Genomic DNA, 17,391 nt, shown 5'->3' on the forward strand with positions numbered 1-17,391 from the left:
CTTTCTCATCCTTAATCTTTTCTATTTACCTTGGTTCACTAGTCCATTGGAAGTATTGCTAATATATCTGTCATAAATTAAAATGTATTAATTGAGATAGCATCAACTACATTTTTGGGACTGATTTTCAAACTTCTTCAACTCTTTGCCCAAGATGATGCTTAGTAACGTCTCTCCTGAAAGTTTTGGCTTTATAATCATTCTTGTGATTTTTTGTTTTTGCTACCCTCACACCAACTTCCTGAGAAGTTGTGTCTAGATCTGTATAGAGTAATTTTTGTGTGTGGATGGAGTAGTTGTTCACAGGGTGTGTGTGAAGCGTCTAGTGTAGTAGTGCTTGTAGTTAGTGCATGTTGTATGCTGTATGCCGCATAGTGCTCTCTGCTTGCAGCTATTGCCGCTGGCTAGCCCTCTCAACAGAGGGTGAAAAGAGGAGACGAGTGTGTAAGCCTCCTCCTGCCAGTACAGAGCCTCTCCATCACCAAGACTCCTGCAGTGCCTCCTCGGGCCCACACGCGGAAACTGGGTGTCTTACAGTCCCAGGCTAAACTACAGGGTTTCTTGGAGCAGCAGTGGGCCCCAGAGACGTGTGCAGGCCCACCACTGTGTGGATGCACCCTGGCACCCATCAACCACCATCCCAGCTATGGGCAAATAGCCCCACTGCCTTGTGGTAAGTCTGTTGAGACAAGGCTAAGGGAGCACACCCTGACTGAAAAGCAATGCGCTGGCAGTGCGCAATAGGCGGGCCTTAACAGATCAAGGATCTGGCAGCCTCCTGCAGCCAAAATGTGGGAACGGTTGTCCTGGGTTCAACCTTGTCACCGTGATTTACCTCATCATGGTGAAGATAGTGCTAGCAGTTGGGACTAAGTGGCAGCTGTTTTCAGCAGACCCTTGTGCGACTGAGCAGTCCTATTTAGGGACCACACTGCTCACCCAAATTGGGGAAGGGCCTAGAAAAGGTGGCCTAAAAATTGCCCATTCAATCACTCACCTGGATAGGTTACCGCGCCTATTGGGCTATTCCACTACTGTGGTTGAAATAAGAAACAATACAACTTAAAACTGTCAACGTGGAATGTAAGGACTCTCCTGGACTCGTATTGCATCTCTGACAGACCTCACCGGAGAACAGCCTTGATCGCTGCCGAGCTGTGGTGCTACAACATCGACATTGCTGCCCTAAGTGAGACCAGGCTCCTAGATGAAGGATCTTTAACAGAGGAAGGATGGGTTACACCTTCTTCTGGAAAAGATTTCCCCCAGGTGGACAGCATCTCCATGGAGTAGGATTGGCCATCAAGAACACCTTTCTACCAAGTCTCACAGAAACACCTGTTGGAAAGACTAATGACCCTCTGTATCCCCCGGCAAAGAAACGTTATGCCATGCTTCTCAGTGTCTGTGCACCAACTTTGCCATCTGAGAATGAGGCCAAAGAATGCTTTTTATTATTGGATGATGCTCTTTGCTGGATCCCTATGAATGATAAGGTCCATTTGCTTGGGGACTTCAATGCTAGGATGGGACAGAACAATAGGATATGGAGTGGAGTGCTAGGTAGGCATGGTATTGGCAAGGTTAATGCAAGTGGCATGAGGCTGCTTACTCTTTGCTCTGAGCATAACCTTACCATAACCAACGCCATCTTCCAGCAGAAGGCAAAATATAAGACCTCGTGGATGCACCCTCGCTCTAAACATTGGCACATGATTGACTTCATCATTGTGAGACGTAGTGACATCAAGGATGTTGTCATCACCTGTGTCATGAGAGGTGCAGCGTGCTTTACTGACCATCGTATGATTGTGGCCAAGCTCCATATGAAAGTGCGTCCCCCCTTGCGGCTGCAAAAACACAATAAAAAGCAGCTAAACTGCAACCGCCTGAGAAACACAGAAGCAAGAAGTAAGTTTTGATGCATCCTAGCTGAGAAACTAAGGGAGCTGGAACCTTGTCTGAGTTCAGAAGATACCATGGAACAACAGTGGACCTATATCAGCTCTACGCTCTGAGGCAGCAGCCCAATCCATCGGCCATAAGAGCAGAAACCACCAAGACTATAACTTCGACGATAACTCAGATATTATCCATAACTTGCTTAAGGACATGCAGAAAACACACCGGGCAACCTTAGATAACCCTTCATCCATCAGCATCAGACAGCATTGGCAGGCAGCTCGGAGGAAAGTGCAATAGGCAATACGGGCCATACAAAATGAGTGGTGGACTGAAAAGGCATGTTAAATCCAGTCCTTTGCTGATAATAATGACATGCATAATTTTTACAATGCTGACAAAACCATCTACGGCCCAATAAATTGATGCTTTACTCCCTTGAAAACAACAGATGGTCAAACACTTATGAAGAATCAGAATACCATTCTGCTGAGGTGGGCTGAGCATTTTAACACCCTGCTTATTCAGGATTCTGACGCAGATCCCACCATCCTGGATGAACTGCCCGAACTTCCTCCTATCCATGACCTCAGTCTACCACCAACCTTCCAGGAGGTTCTATCAGCTGTCCAGTCCCTTAAGACCAACAAGTCCCCTGGCACTGACAGTATCCCTGCTGAGTTACTGAAGAACGGAGGGTACATGTGTATGCGCACCCTCTACCAGTACATCACCAAGGCCTGGACTGACGAGAACATCCAGCAGCAATGGAGAAATGCAAACATCATTGTCATTTATAAAAACAAGGGTGACAGGGCCATCTGCAGCAATAGTAAGGGTATATCACTCCTTTCTGTTGCTGGAAAGGTCCTGGCTAAGGTGATGCTTCAGAGGCTCATCAGTAACATCACCGAGTCAGTGCTGCCTGAATCGCAGTGTGGATTTAGGAAGACCAGGAGCATGATCGGCATGATCTTCACAGCCCGGCAGCTTCAGGAAAAGTGCCCGGAGCAACATCAGGACCTGTTTATGGCCTTTGTCGACCTCTCCAAAGCATTCGACACTGCAAAGAGAGCTCTTATGGGATGTTCTCCTTAGGTTTGGCTGTCCCATTAAATTTGTTAACATCCTCCGCCAGTTTCATGATGGGATGACGGCACGGGTTACCATAGGAGAACAAGAGTCCGAGCCCTTCCTTGTATGCACAGGCGTGAGGCGGGGTGTATGCCAGCGCAGGTGCACTTTAACATCTTCCTCTTGTGTGTTACCAAGCTTCTCCACAACGAGATTGAGGATAGCAGCGGTGTGGCAGTGGACATCAGATTCGATGGCAACTTCTTTAACATCAGGTGGCTCCGCGCAACCATGCAAACTCCATAGAGAATGTGTCCTGGAGCCGCAGTATGCAGATGACTGTGCTCTTGTGGCCCATACTCCAGAGGATCTTCAGACTGTCCTTGCTGTGGTGGTGAGAGCATATTGCAAGATGGGGCTGACTGACGATACCACCAATACTACCAAGGGGGCGGTATTCTTTAGGACCCCTGGTAGCAGCAGAGATACCGAGGAGCAGATTGGGAGGCAGATCTTGGAAAGGTGCAAAAATAACAAGGTTGTTATCATGGGTGACTTTAACTTCCCTAATACTGATTGGCACCTGATTAGTTCCATGGGTTTAGATGGGGCAGAGTTTGTTAAGTGTATCCAGGATGGATTCCTGTCACAGTATGTTGACAGGCTGACTAGGGGGAATGCCATACTAGTTCACAGATCTGTCAGTGGGTGAGCATCTGGGGGACAGTGATCACCGCTCCCTGGTCTTTAGCATTATCATGGAAAAGGATAGAATCAGAGAGGACAGGAAAATTTTTAATTGGAGAAGGGCAAATTATGAGGCTATAAGGCTAGAACTTGCGGGTATGAATTGGGAAATGTACTATGGACATGTGGTCGATGTTTAAGGATCTTTTGCAAGATGTTAGGGATAAATTTGTCCCGGTGAGGAAGATAAAGAATGGTAGGGTGAAGGAACCATGGGTGACAAGTGAAGTGGAAAATCTAGTCAGGTGGAAGAAGGCAGCATACATGAGGTTTAGGAAGCAAGGCTCAGATGGGTCTATTGAGGAATATAGAGTGGCAAGAAAGGAGCTTAAGAAGGGGCTGAGAAGAGCAAGAATGGGGCATGAGAAGGCCTTGGTCAGTAGGGTAAAGGAAAACCCCAAGGCATTCTTCAATTATGTGAAGAACAAAAGGATGACAGTAGTGAAGATAGGACCGATTAGAGATAAAAGTGGGAAGATGTGCCTGGAGGCTGTGGAAGTGAGCGAGGTCCTCAATGAATACTTCTCTTTGGTATTCACCAATGAGAGGGAACTTGATGATGGTGAGGACAATATGAGTGAGGTTGATGTTCTGGTGCATGTTGATATTAAGGGACAGGAGGTGTTGGAGTTGTTAAAATACATTAGGACGGATAAGTCCCTGGAGCCTGATAGAATATTCCCCAGGCTGCTCCACGAGGCGAGAGAAGAAATTGCTGAGCCTCTGGCTAGGATCTTTATGTCCTCGTTGTCCACAGGAATGATACCGAAGGACTGGAGGAAGGCGAATGTTGTCCCCTTGTTCAAAAAAGGTAGTAGGGATAGTCCTGGTAATTATAGACCAGTGAGCCTTACGTCTGTGGTGGGAAAGCTGTTGGAAAAGATTCTTAGAGATAGGATCTATGGGCATTTAGAGAATCATGGTCTGATCAGGGACAGTCAGCATAGCTTTGTGAAGGGCAGATTGTGTCTAAGAAGCCTGATAGAGTTCTTTGAGGAGGTGACCAGGCAAATAGATGAGGGTAGTGCAGTGGATGTGATCTACATGGATTTTTGTAAGGCATTTGACAAGGTTCCACAGGGTAGGCTTATTCAGAAAGTCAGAAGGCATGGGATCCAGGGAAGTTTGGACAGATGGATTCAGAATTGGCTTGCCTGCAGAAGGCAGAGGGTCATGGTGGAGGGAGTACATTCAGATTGGAGGGTTGTGACCAGTGGTGTCCTACAAGGATCTGTTCTGGAACCTCTACTTTTCATGATTTTTATTAACACCCTGGATGTGGGGGTAGAAGGGTGGGTTGGCAAGTTTGCAGATGACACAAAGGTTGGTGGTGTTGTAGATAGTGTAGAGGATTGTCGAAGATTGCAGAGAGACATCGATAGGATGCAGAAGTGGGCTGAGAAGTGGCAGATGGAGTTCAACCCAGAGAAGTGTGAGGTGGTACACTTTGGAAGGACAAACTCCAAGGCAGCGTACAAAGTAAATGGCAGGATACTTGGTAGTGTGGAGGAGCAGAGGAATCTTGGGGTACATGTCCACAGATCCCTGAAAGTTGCCTCATAGGTAGATAGGGTGGTTAAGAAAGCTTATGGGGTGTTAGCTTTCATAAGTCAAGGGATAGGGTTTAAGAGATGCTATGTAATGCTGCAGCTCTATAAAACTCTAGATAGGCCACACTTGGAGTACTGTGTCCAGTTCTGGTCGCCTCACTATAGGAAGGATGTGGAAGCATTGGAAAGGGTACAGAGGAGATTTACCAGGATGCTGCCTGGTTTAGAGAGTATGGATTATGATCAGAGACTAAGGGAGCTAGGGATTTACTCTTTGGAGAGAAGGAGGACCAGAGGAGACATGATAGAGGTGTACAAGATATTAAAAGGAATAGATAGAGTGGATAGCCAGCTCCTCTTCCCCAGGGCACCACTGCTCAGTACAAGAGGGCATGGCTTTAAGGTAAGGGGTGGGAAGTTCAAGGGGGATATTAGAGGAAGGTTTTTTTACTCAGAGAGTGGTTGGTGTATGGAATGCACTGCCTGAGTCAGTGGTGGAGGCAGATACACTAGTGAAGTTTAAGAGACTACTAGACAGGTATATGGAGGAATTTAAGGTGGGGGTTATATGGGAGTCAGGGTTTGAGGGTCGGCACAACATTGTGGGCCGAAGGGCTTGTAATGTGCTGTACTATTCTATGTTCTAAATTCAGAAGTGGTTAGCTGTCAGTAGTGCCATCTTTCAAATATCTGGGGAGCATTCTCTCTGAGTATAGCAGCATGCCATCTTGGACAACCACTCCCATCTGCTCCATAATGTCATGGTTAGGCACAGGAGTACATTCAGCCAGAGTCTCTTTCCACTGAGATGTACCACTGAGTGTCATAGGAAGTCATTCCTGCCTGTGGCCATTAAATTTTACAACTCCTTCCTCAGAGTGTCAGACACCCTGAGCCAATAGGCTGGTCCTGGACTTATTTCCACTTGGCATGATTAACTTATTATTATTTAATTATTTATGGTTTTATATTGCTATATTTCTACACTATTCTTGGTTGGTGCGGCTGTAACGAAACCCAATTTCCCTCGGGATCAATAAAGTATGTCTGTCTGTCATTGACTATGACATCCAAAGCCACATTAAACAGGCATCAGCTGCCTTTGGGAGTCTTTCAGAACAGGAAACTTCGTCCCTCCACAAAGGTCACCATATACCAAGCGGTCTGTGTCACCACCCTCCTTTATAGCTGTGAAGCTTGGGTAACTTACAGCCGTCACATCAAGTCCTTGGAGTGCTTCCACATAAGCTGCCTTCAGCGCATCCTGGGAATTACTAGGCGTGAGCAGGTGCCTCACACTGAAATACTTGCAAAGACCACCTGTAGAAGTATTGAGGCCATGATCACCCAACGTCAACTGCAGTGGCTGGGGCACAAGATAAGGATGCCCCCTTGTCGGCTACCCCGCAGAGTGTTATACGACCAGCTACATCATGGTCGACGCTCAGCTGGAGGGCCGAAAAAGCACTATAAGGATCAGATGAAGAGTGCTTTAAGGAAGTACAAGATCAGGTCTGAGGACCTGGTGCTGAGCATAACACTTGTCAACAGCCATGTAGGGATGGGGTTGGTATTCTGGAGATAGAAAGAACAACCAGAAGACAGCAGAAGAGAGCCAGGAGAAATGCAGCCATGTTTGCCATCACTACCACCACTATTACTACATATACATGTCCCACCTGCAATAGAACTTGTGGGTCCAGGATAGGACTGTATAGTCATCAAAGAATCAAAGATCTCACCATTAAAGAGTGGACGTCGTCATTGGATTCCGATGAACAACCAAAGAAGAAGAATATAGTATTTTAGATGGATCTTTCCAGATGTAACCATATGTGTTTCTATCAGTCACCCAACCCCAGAAAAGCTTTCTATAAATGCTTTCCTGCCATTACATAGATTTTTATATACTCTAACTTGTATTATTCAGGACAACTGAAATATGTAAGTCCTTTTCTCCTCACAAATCTTCCTTTAGTTTTGGGCGTATGTTTGGAAGGATGTCATGATCCTGGAGAGGGTATTAACCAGATAATAACGATGATATACGACTTCACTTATGCTGAGAGATTGAATCATTGAAGGTTGGTTTCCTGAAAGCAGTGAAGTCAGCAGAAAGCAGGGTAGCACAGTTAGTTGAATCGCGTTCAATTCTGACCTCCAGTGCTGTTTGTGTAGGGTTTGCACATCTTTCCTGCGACCACGTGGCATTTCTCTGTGTGTAGTTTGGTAGAACAATTACTTGCTGAAAACTTTTTAATATGTAAATGAGTGATAGAAACTCGTGAGAATTGGTGGGAAAATGAAGAGAATAAAATGGATTGGGATACGATAGTGTAAAGCAGGTTCTTGATGGTTGACATAGACTCGGTTGGCCAAAGAACCAACTTCCATGTGGTATCTCTCTATGACTGTATGACCTAAAGGTTAAGGAAAGTTCTAAGTTAGTTATTACAAAGATCTAATGGGTTTTGATGGAACGCTGAAGTGTAGGGTTGCTAATTAAAAATCAGAAGGAAAATGAGGATAAATCAATTAATACATAGTATGCAATAGCAGTAGTGATAGGGGATTCCATAGTTAATGGATTAGACATGAGAAGCTGTGGATGTGAAAGAGACACTCGGAGGGTATGTTGCCTCCCGGGTGCTATGGTCAGGGATGTCTTGGATTAGGTCCACAACATTCTAAAGGGGGAGAGTGAGCAGTGAGAAGACTTAGTTCTGTTGCATAAAAAATTAAATCAAATCCTTAGAAAGAGGTGACATAGGATTGGAAGATGTAGAATTCTTGAAGGCAGAGTAAAAAAAAACTGCAAGGGTAAAAAGACCCCAATGGGAGCTACATCCAGGCCTCTGAACAGTAGCCAGGATCTGGGGTACAATTTACAATGGGAGATAGAAAAGGCATGTTGAAAGGACAATGTTACAATAGTTATAAGGCATTTCATAATGCAGGTAGATTTGGAAAATCACGTTGGTGCTGGATCCCAAGAGAATGAATTTGTAGAATGTCAATGAGATGACTTTTAAGAGCAGCTTGTGGTTGAGCGCAGTAAGGGAAAGGATGTTCTGGATTGGGTGTTGTGTAATGAACTGGATTTGATAAGGGTGCTTATGGAAAAGGTAACATTAGGAGGCAGTGATCGTATTATGATAGAATTTAAAGGTTTCAAATTGAAGTATATTTAATATCAGTATCTATACAGTATACAAACTGAAATTGTTCTCTTCACTGACATCCATGTAACAAACCAATAGAATGATGTAAACATTGAAGCCCCAAAGCACCCCCCACCTTTGCCCAAGCAGCAGCAAAAGTATTGACTTTTCCCCCCCACCCACACCAATGGAAGCAACCCCCCCCCCCAATCCCCCCACCATCCGAGCAGCAGCAGAAGCACCAAAGAGTCTATTGATCCAGAATACATTAAACTACAGTTTATATACCAGCACTTTAGTATCTCAGACAGGCTTGCTGTTTCTGGCGAGGGAGAGAGAGGTCACTCCTGCTACAAGAGCAGAAATCACCAACTCACTGTTCGTATGTTATTAACTTCTGCATCGCTGCTCCAAAACCCCTGTCTCTAGTACTGACAGGCTTTCTCTCTCCATCCATGATTGAGTACAAGGGCCATCTTCCGACAGCAGCTAGGCTGCAAAGTCAGTCTGAAAACCCACTGCTTGTGAAGAAATGTAGATTGAACTATAGATCACGGACTCTGACAGAACCACAGCCACCTTGAAAAGAAAAGAAAGACATAAGAGAAGAGGAATAATCTGTTTCATGGAGGAACTGGAAGAAGTTGCCTGATTCTGCAGAATTCGCCGGTGCTGTCTTTCCTCACTCTTCCAATTCACCCAGCAGCTCGTGTGGGAGAAGCTAAAGTCAGATGTATCAATGCTACAGTGTAGCAAAGGGAATTGTAGAGGCATGAGAGAGGATACTGGTCAAAGTTGATTGGAAGAGGACACCAGCAGGGATGACAGTAGAATAGCAATGGCTGAAGTTTCTGGGAGTAACTGGAAGGTGCAGGATAGATATGTCCCAAAGAAGAAGTATTTTGAACATACGGTGATGCCACTGTGGCTGACAAGAGAAGTCATAGACAACATGAAAGTAAAGTAGGGGCATTTTCCATTTCAAGGTGTCTGGAGTCCTGTTGTAACCCACGATCTGCAGCTGCACTAAGACTGCGGTTGTGTTCTTGGAACCCACCGATATGCTGCATATTCGATATCTCCAGCACCTTTTGGGGTGTGGCCCTGTTTACCTGATATCTCGCTGGTGGCATTGTGAGCAGCCGGACCATTGAGGTAGCTGTTGGAGGCCTCTGCACTCTTGTGATACCCCTCATCGGGGGGGGGGGGGGTACTTGGAATAAACGAGGTGCTACAGACAGACTGTAACATTGGAACAGTGACAGCCTCCCCTCTCGCTGTGGAAGGAGTGATATCTTTCTCTCCCTTGTTAGGGGGAGAGAGAGTCTGAGAGATGTCAAACTGTTGGGATGAACAATAGCTTTTGATGGACTGTATATCATGGTGTCTCATTTGGGTTTTGCTATCACTTGCATGTTGGGAGTGCTGATGTTCTTGGCTCGAATAAGCGGGGGAAGGGAGAGAGGGTTGATGCTGCTTGTGCATGGGAGGGGCAGAGACCTTTTGAGGTTTTTACATTTTTTTGTCGTCCATTTTTTGGGGTTTTTCTTCTGTTTTGAAGATGTCTGCAGAGAGCAAGAATTTCAGGTTGTATATTGTAAACATTCTCTGATATTAAGTGGAACCATTGAATCATATTACACAGCAAAAATTAGTAGAAGTTAGAGGAGTAGGAAACAACTAAAAAGCCTATAGGAGGGAAAATATAAAATATAATAGTAAGCTAGCCAATAATATCAAATAGGATGCCAGAAGTTTTTTTTTCAGATATCTAAAGGGTAAAAGAGAGAGGAGAGTAGCTGTCAGACTGTTGGAAAATGATGCTGGAGAGATAGTATTGGGGGACAAGGAGGTGGCGGATGAACTGAATAAGTATTTTGCATCAGTCTTCACTGCAGAAAACTCTAGAAGAATGCCAGAAGTTCAAGTGTGTCAGGAGGATTGCTATTACTATGGAGAAGGTGTTTGGGAAGCTGAAAAGTCTGAAGGTAGATAAGTCACCTGGACCAGATGGACTACACCCCAGGGGTCTGAAAGAGGTAGTGAAGAGATTGTGGAGGCATTAGTAATGATCATTCAAGAATCAGTGGATTATATAATGGTTCTGAAGGACTGGAAAATTGCAAATATCACTCCACTCTTCAAGAAGGGAGGGATGCAGAAGTAAGGAAATTGTAGGCAGTTAGCCTGACCTCACTGGTTGGGCAGACGTTGGTGTTGATTGTTAAGGATGAGATCTCAGGGTACTTGGAGGCACAAGATACAATAGGCCAAAGTCATGGTTTCCTTAAAGGAAAATCTTGCCTGACAAATCCATTGGAATTGAGGATATAACAAGTAGGACAGACAAAAGAGAATTGGTGGTTACGTATTTAGCTTTTCAGAAAGCATTTGATAGGCAGGAGATAAAGAATGGGAATAAAGGAAGCCTTTTCTGGTTGACTTGTGGCGACTAGTTGCGTTCTGCTGAGGTCGGTGTTGGGATACCTTATTTTTATGTAATATACCAATGATTTGGATGACAGAACCGATGGCTTTGTGGCCAGATTTGTGGACAATACAAAAATAGGTGGAGGGCCAGGGGCCAGGTCATGTGGAAGCAGGGAGGCTGCAGAAGGACTTCGATTAGGAAAATGGACAAAGTGGCAAATGGAATACAATGTTGGGAAGTGCACTTTAGTGGAAGGAATAAAAGCGTAGACTATTTTATAAACTGTGCGGGGGAATTAAAAAATCCAAGTGCAAAAGGACTTTGGAGTTCTCGTACAGGATTCCTTAAAGATTAACTTGCAGGTTGAGTCAGTGGTGAAGAAGGCAAATGCAATGTTAGCATTTATTTTGAGCGGACTAGAATATAAAAACAAAGGTATAAAACTGAGGCTTTGTAAACAGACACTGGTGAGACCTCACTTGGAGTGCTGTGAGCGGTTTTGGGTCTCCTGGGATGCGCTGATATTTGGGGAGAGTTCAGAGTAAGTTCATGAGAGTGATTCTGGGAATGAAGAGGAGCATTTGATGGCTTTGGGCTTGTACTCACTGAAAGTTAGAATGGGTGTGGATCTTAATGAAACCCATTAAATGTTGAAAGGCTTAGATAGTGATGTGGAGAGGATGTTTTCTATCGTTGGGGAGTCGGGGATCAGAGTGCAATAACTTAAGAATATTGACCATTTAGAACAGATGAGAAGGAATTTCTTTAGCTAGAGGGAGGTGAATCTGTGGAAATCATTACCACATGTGCTGTGGAGGCCAGATCATTGAGTGTATTTAAGGCAAAGATTGATATGTTCTTAATTAGTCAGGCGTGAAAGGTTATGGGGAGAAGGCAGGAGAATGGTGTTGAGATGAAAAATGGATCACAATGAAATGGAGGAGCACACTCAATTTCTGAATGACCCAATTGTGCTTCTATGTCTTATGACCTATGGTCTTATGCAAATGATTATCATGATCTGGTACCCCTCCCTCCACCCCCAGTGAGCTTGCAATTCCATTCATTTCTGGCTAATGTGGTACACATTAACAAGCTGATATCTTGGAGGATATAAAGAGCACTGAGTTTTAATGACAAGGCAAGGGTATCAAGAATACGTCCTTTTGAATTGTGACAGCCAGCCTACTCATGTCTCATGACAGGCACTGGGTTACAATAGACAATAGGTGCAGAAGTAGACCATTCGGCCCCTTGAGTCTGCACCGCCATTCTGAGATCATGGCTGATCATTCACCATCAATACCCAGTCCCTGCCTTGTCCTCATATCCCTTGATTCCCTTGGTGGCATTTGCTTGATGAAGTCAAGAGGTGCTATTTGAGCCCGGGATCTCTCCGAGGCACTCAGGTGGGAAGTGTCCTGCCCAGAGTAAACTGAGTCCCTTGTTCTGTGAAGTGTTCTCTGCTCCCATTTCTCAAGCTGTAACCAGTTAGTGGATCAAATACTATAGAGTAGACGGATAGAGTGCAATGAATCTCTTGCTTGTGTGAATATCTGGACCAGAAAGGTGTGGGTGTGGGATGGAATTGGAGGCTTGGTGGAAGGGTAGTGCACTTGTGGAATATAAATAAGGCAGGAATCTTGCTAATCAGCTTACTTAAGAACTGTGTTGGAAGGGGAGAAATAAGGTTGCATTTGATTGTGAGCAACTAATCTATTGCCCAGTCCCCTCATACTCCAGTGCAATCAATTTCTTGACTGATTTTTTGGAGAATGAGAGGGCAGCAAAAAGAGAGTTTGAAGTAAATTTATTATCAAAGTACATGCATATATGACACTATATACAACCCTGACATCCATTTTCTTACAGGCATACACAATATATCCATAATTGAATGATAACTATAAAGGAATCTTTGAAAAACCACACCAACTTTGACATTCAACCAATATGCAAAAGACAACAGACTGTGCAAATACATAAAGAAATAATAATAAATAAGCAATAAGCATCAAGAACATGAGATGAAGTGTCCATGAAAGTGAGTTCATAGGTTGTGGGATCATTTCAGTGAAATTGAGTGAAGATATACCCTTTGTTCCAAGAGCCTGATGATTGAAGGGTAGTAACTGTTCCTGAACCTGGTGGTGTGAGTCCTGAGGCTCCTGTACTACCTTCCTAATGGCAAAAGTGAGGAGAGAGCATGACCTTGGTTGTTTGTGTCCTGCTTTCCTGCAACAGTGCTTCATGTAAATATGCTCCGTGGTGGAGAGAGCTTTATCCATGACTGATTGGGCTGTATCCACTACTTTTTAGAGTATCTTCTGTTCAAGGGCATTGGTGTTTCTGTGTCAGGCTGTGAAATCAATGTCCTCTGCACCACACATCTACAGAGCATTTTGTAAGAATAAGACTTGAGAAAAAGGCACCTTGTACTTGTCTGCTAAAAGAAGATTCCACTCTGGCCAATACAGCTATAGTGTATTCTTTCTATTCAAGTAAACGTGCCACTGCTTTCAGTCTGCATCTGGCACTGTGGAATATTTTGAACAGGACTGCCCATGCTAGTGGGAGCTTAACACGGATTAGAGTGCAATCAGCCTTAGAAATGTGAGAGAGGTCAATAGTTCTTCTGGGGACACGTGGTGGGGTGGGAACCAGATAAGTAAAGCACTCATGCCTGAGAAAATCGCAAACATAGGCTAGAACACGTAAATCAAAATTTAGAGTGTGCTGAAGGCAAAAGGGAGAACCCTACGATATTTTCTGTACCAAATATAGACATACAAAGATTAAACTCTTCATCTTGCACTTGAGAGTGTGGAGACTCTTTTCTGGTTAAAACAAACCAGGATTTGCCAATTTGAACACAAAGTACACTGCAGATGCTGTGGTCAAATCAAGACGTACAAAAAAGCTGGATGAACTCAGCAGGTCGGGCAGCATCCATTGACAGAAGCAGTCAACGTTTCGGGTCGAGACCCTTTAGTATGCCTGCTTGGGGCAGCACGGTTGTATAGTGGGTAGCACAACACCTTACAGCATTTGACACCTGGGTTCAATTCCCATCGCTGCTTCTAAGGAGCTTGTACATTCTCCCCGTGACTGCATGGGGAGAATTTTTGAATTTTTGCCAATTTGAATTTGGTCCCTTTGTTACTGGGCTGTAATGGGGATTCTTGGCCAGTTTAGGTCAATGAAAATTCCTGCTACTGATCTATTACTCTTTGGAGCATCCAATGAAGAAAACTGGCAATGCTCTCTGCAGTCCAGGAAAACATATAAGTAGGAGCAGAACTGAACCCCTTGACCTTCTATGCCTGCTGTGCAATTCAGTAGTTGACGAGGATGAGAGTGGTGGGCAAGTGGGTGTTTGGCACTGTGTACCTGTGTTTGACTGCTCTTCCTCTCCTTCTCATTAGCTGCTGTCAGGGTAAAGTGCAGGAGTCTTGGGATCTATGTTGCAAGGATTGATCAGCTAGGCTCTGGTCTCATTTTGGGGTTCACGTTACATGTGTTCCTGGATTCTGGTTACTTTTTTTTTGTTTTTGAGCAGTTGAATCTGGGTGATCGATGTGGACTGGGTGCTTCAGTGAAAAATGACCCTGCAGCCTGTAGTGGGTTAGTGGCAGGGCACTGAACTGAACTAAACTGAATACTGCTGGACTCCTTGTTGTTCACTCACTGTTTGTGTAATTTGTTTTTTCACATGTTGGGAGTTCAGTGTTTTCTTTGAGTGGGTTCCATGTGTTTCCTTACTTAATGGCTGTCTGCAAGAGGATGAAGCTCAGAGTTGTACTCTGTATATATACTTTCATAACGTACTTTGAACTTTAAGATCTCGGCTGATCTTCTACCTCAATAATACTTGCACTACCCATATAACTTGATTTCCCTTAGTATCGAAAAATTTATTGATTCAGTTCTATATATAGAGCAATTAAACTCCCATCAGCCCTCTGAGTTAGAGATTTTCAAAGATACAATTCCCTCTGGGTGAAAAAAATTCTTTCTCATCTCAGTGTTGAATGGCTACTGCCTATTTTGAGACTGGTTTCAGAAACATCACTTTCACATTTACTTTGTCAAGCCTGGTAAGAAATTTGTATATTTCAATGAAATCACTTCTCATTCTTCTGAAAGCAGAGCATAGATGCTTATTCTCTCTTTGTAGAACAAACCCTCTCATCTCAGGAATCAATCAAGTGAACTGGCCAATAGCTAATATTTACTCAACCTTGTATGTCTGACACCTGTGATAAATGTGTGGGAATGAGAAGGTGTTGGGGTGGGATGAAGATGAAATCTGCTTTTGCCCTCATTTCTTCTCATGTGAATTTCTGGCATTAGGTGTGGCTGTGCGTGTTCATCAGGAAGTCCCATTACATGTTGGAATTGAGAGCAGAAAACATTTGTGCCTGGGGATCCCACCCAATGCTGAGATGGTGCCCTTGAGGTATACGATATGTGTGAGTGACAGTCTGAGATCAGCCCATCAACAACTCGGCAGTGTGATCCCTGTGAATCAGCCTGACCAGCCTGACACCAGCATTTTATGGTAAGAAATGCTGCCACATCTGTATTAATTTCTGATGGTCATCTCACTGAGGTGTCCATGATTTCAATGTGCTTATTTTCCTGTGTTTGATCATTTTAAATATACCCTTTGGTACTGAAATAGTCCCAATAATTTGTGGTAATTTAAAAGAACAGCAGGAAGAATACAGCCCAAGTATTTTGGGGGAGCTAGGGTAACTAGGTATTAAACTGAGAGAGAAGACTGGACAGGATGTAAATTAGAGTAAGGCAAGTCAGAGACACTCAGTATAGAAAGTGCAAAATTGATCTCAAAAAATGAACATAAAGTATGGAAAGAATATGGGAATATAGCAACCAATACAAAAATGAATCCAAAGCTCTCTATGAATGTGAACAGTAAAAAAAAATAACAAAAGGGAGAATGAAACAGATTAGGAAACAGAATGTGTCCTCGTGGAGACAAAGGACTTGGGTAAGATATTAAATACATTTTCAATAAATATTAATATTCAACATCTGTTCTTGCTAGTGAAGGGGATGCTGCCAGTACAGTGTAAAGGAGAAAAGCTTTAAGTAAAGCTAGGTGGTGAAAACTGGAAGTGGTTAAAAGTTCACCAGTCCTCAAAGTAGAAAGGTCACGCAGACTGTACGGAATCTTCCTAGCCTACTGTGGGAAGGCATGGTTGAAATTGCAGAGGCTCCAATCACAGTCTTACCTTAGATATGTGGTTGTGCCGGGAGACTGGTTGCAAATGTAATACGGCTCTGTTTTAAACAATGCTGAATATAGTGACAACACTGTAGCTGATCAGTGGAGGTGATTGGTATTTTCCCTGTTAATTAGCCTTGGTGATCTCAGGGTTGAAAGTAACAGATTGGGGGTGGGAGAGACAAATCTCACAGCTATCCATCAAACACAAGTGGTGTAGAAATTTGCAAACTGAATAAGCTGAGACAAAATTAATTGGCATGTTTTAAAATAAGAGTTAATGATATTTAACATGGATTTATTTAAAACATTGTTTTTCACTAACGATCGAGTTGTTTATTGTATAATGAGGAGTTTCAAAAGGGCTTTGCACTTGATATGAATTTCAGAGTATTACATAATGTTAGATAAATCTTAAAGCCCAAGGGATTAGAGAATCAGAACCATCTTCTCTGGCACACTTAACACTAGAATCTATTATGAATTCTTCTTTGATGAAGTACAAAGTAAACAAATTTTGTATAGCTCACTTAGGAAGATAAAATTTATGTAAATAGGATGTTTAAGGTGATTGGAAGAAATGACTCCCACGGAAAAATAAAGAATATATAATGTACTTTGTGCATAGATGGGCTTGTTGGAATCTTGATCATCATCTTTACTTCTGGCAACGAAACTGATCAGAATAATTCAAATGCAAAACTGGCTATGGAAAAGAAAGTGTAAGATGGTAGTGAAGGGTTGCTTTTCACAGTAAAAAGAAAGCTATAGCAGCTCAGGAGTTGGAATAAGGCCTCAAAGCTGTTTTATTGAATTGAATGGGTGTACAGGGCATATTTTTAAAGACTGTAGATGACATGAAACTCTCAAGTGCAATAAGTGAGGAAATTAGAAATATCTATCAGAACAGAGACTGGAGAGTTAAGTCAAATTCATCTTCATGTGAAATGGGCGATCATGGTGCATGACCATGATTATTCTTGGCACATTTACTAAAGTGGTCTACCATTGCCATCTTCTGGGCAGTCTCTTTGCAAGACAAGTGACCCAGCCATTGTGAAAACTCTGCAGAGATTATCTACCTGGTGTCAATGGTCGCATAACCAGGACTTGTGATATGCACCAACTGCTCATAGGACCAATCACTACCTTCTCCTATGGCTTCACCAGACCCTGATTGATGGGGGTGGGGGGAGGTCACTAAGCAGGTCCTACACTTTGCCCAAGGGCAACCTGCAGGTAGCGGAGGGAAGGAGTGCCTTATTTCTTCTTTTG

General features: G+C 43.6%; 1 protein-coding gene across 2 annotated transcripts in view; it reads left to right on the forward strand.

Annotated features, from left to right (window-relative positions):
- The window catches only part of si:ch211-236l14.4 (SITS-binding protein), a 155,334-nt gene that overhangs the window by 18,903 nt on the left and 119,040 nt on the right, over window positions 1-17,391 (forward strand). For both annotated transcript variants that reach the window (XM_059975361.1, XM_059975360.1), the window contains exon 3: window positions 15,219-15,426. In XM_059975361.1, the coding sequence (XP_059831344.1) occupies window positions 15,219-15,426 (208 nt within the window). The remainder of the gene's footprint in view (window positions 1-15,218; window positions 15,427-17,391) is intronic.

The sequence above is a fragment of the Hypanus sabinus genome, chromosome 7 (assembly GCF_030144855.1).
Source record: "Hypanus sabinus isolate sHypSab1 chromosome 7, sHypSab1.hap1, whole genome shotgun sequence".
NCBI classification, from domain to species: Eukaryota; Metazoa; Chordata; class Chondrichthyes; order Myliobatiformes; family Dasyatidae; genus Hypanus; species Hypanus sabinus.